This window comes from Penaeus monodon, chromosome 33, assembly GCF_015228065.2.
Source record: "Penaeus monodon isolate SGIC_2016 chromosome 33, NSTDA_Pmon_1, whole genome shotgun sequence".
In the NCBI taxonomy this organism is placed as follows: domain Eukaryota; kingdom Metazoa; phylum Arthropoda; class Malacostraca; order Decapoda; family Penaeidae; genus Penaeus; species Penaeus monodon.
The window spans coordinates 2,962,593-2,964,315 of record NC_051418.1 but is presented as its reverse complement, the minus strand read 5'-3'; the positions used below and the strand labels follow the sequence as shown (position 1 = coordinate 2,964,315).

Here is a 1,723-nt window from a genome sequence, read left to right as displayed (position 1 = left end):
AAATCCCTAATTCCCACCCATCCCTCTCTCTACCCATCCACCCATTTATCATCCTCTTTTCCCTCTTCCTTCTTGTCTCCTCCGTTCTTCCCTCCCTCTCTTCTACTTCCTGTCTCTTCATGCGTGCAAAAATCAAATAAGATACGAAATGTTTTCATGGTATTAGGTTTGTTACAAATTGACAAGTAACACCTAAATCAACTATAAACAAGGGCATTTTACAAATAAAACTCACAAACTTGAACAGTTATTTATGAATAACCATAAATTGTTTATTTATGAATACATAGGAATGAGTTTTAATGGATTGAATGGGCTTAGCATAAGGATATGAGCTTCTCAGCATCAGGCATGGACACTAAGAAACCCTACATCCCTGCATTCATTATTTTTAGTCAGTTTCTTGTTCAGAGAAAACTAAATGACTGGTTGAAGCCTCCCTCTAGTGAATGTGGAGTTGGGAATGCTATAAACTACATATTTCCTTTTTTCCTTCTCCAGATTAGAAAGGCTTAAAAACTGGAATAGCTGTTTATGTTACATTTGAATAACTGAATTGGAGAAGATGGATGGAGAAGGCTGGGCTTGAGTCTGATAAGGTTAACCTCATTTCTTTGGATTTATAAATTGACTACTTTAAACTTTGTGACAAACAAGCATTTCTTAGTTCATCACCGAGAACAGAATTGGGGTCAACAGCAAATAGAAGCCACATCCTTACATCATTATCAGTACAGGCTTTACAAAACTCAAGAGTCCAGAGCATGTGTCCTTTGATTTTCTTTACTGTGTTCAAAACAGTGCTTTATGCTTTGTAAAGTTGATCACTTTTTTGTGTGTAATCAGATGTTGCTTGTGGATTAAACAGGGCATTGTAAACACACACTTTTTTTTTTTATTACTGAAACAAAAGCTATAATGAGACCTGTCATGTATGGTGCCCCATCTGTTGCACAGGCAGTCATGTTGAAATGTAGGAGCTCTCTCTTTGGAAATAATCCTTTAGAAAGCAAATACTGTTTCCCCCTTTTTTCCTTTCTTGCTAAGGAAGTGATAGCTCTGTAACCAAACTTTTGTCTCAGACAAAACAAACAGAGACAAGAAATAAAGGTTCATTGCATAGGAAAATAGATGCATGGTGTTACCACTAAGTGGAATAGTTTTGATTATTTGTTCAAGTGATTTCTGTAACACTATCATGCTGTACTTTGGTAAATATTGATGTACATTCACCATAAATTCCTGACCTCTTTTCCAAAAAAGGAAGTCATGCCAAGAATGTCAAAATCCGCGTAAGAGAGAACAATTCCTATGAATTAGTGTCCACCAACGGCACAACCACTCCAGACCAGCTTGACAATCAGTCCGAGAGCGAGAATTTGATTGAAGATAAGATGGATGATGGTAGTGGAAGGGGAGAGGGTGTGACACTGGAAATGTTCCAGAAACGACAGAAAATGATGGAAGAACAGAACAGACTGAGAAGAGAGATGCTTGCCAAAGCTATTGCAGATAGGTAAGTAAGTTTGCCCTTTTGTCTCTATTTTTGTATTTTGTATTTGCTTCTTTTTTTTCTTTCTTTCTTCTTTCCTTATTTTCTTTAATCATCCCTCTGATAAAAGTAGAGAAGAATACCTTTTTGAATTTAATTATTTTCAGTCTTATCAGTTTTATTCTTTTCCATTAACCCATTGAATTTGAATTTTGTGGCCATCAATTCTTG

The 1,723-nt window shown here is 36.2% G+C and overlaps 1 protein-coding gene across 2 annotated transcripts in view; it reads left to right on the top strand.

The window, feature by feature from the left end:
• The window catches only part of LOC119593944 (RAB6-interacting golgin-like), a 13,065-nt gene that overhangs the window by 8,305 nt on the left and 3,037 nt on the right, over positions 1–1,723 (top strand). For both annotated transcript variants that reach the window (XM_037942963.1, XM_037942965.1), the window contains one exon: positions 1,264–1,516. In XM_037942963.1, the coding sequence (XP_037798891.1) occupies positions 1,264–1,516 (253 nt within the window). The remainder of the gene's footprint in view (positions 1–1,263; positions 1,517–1,723) is intronic.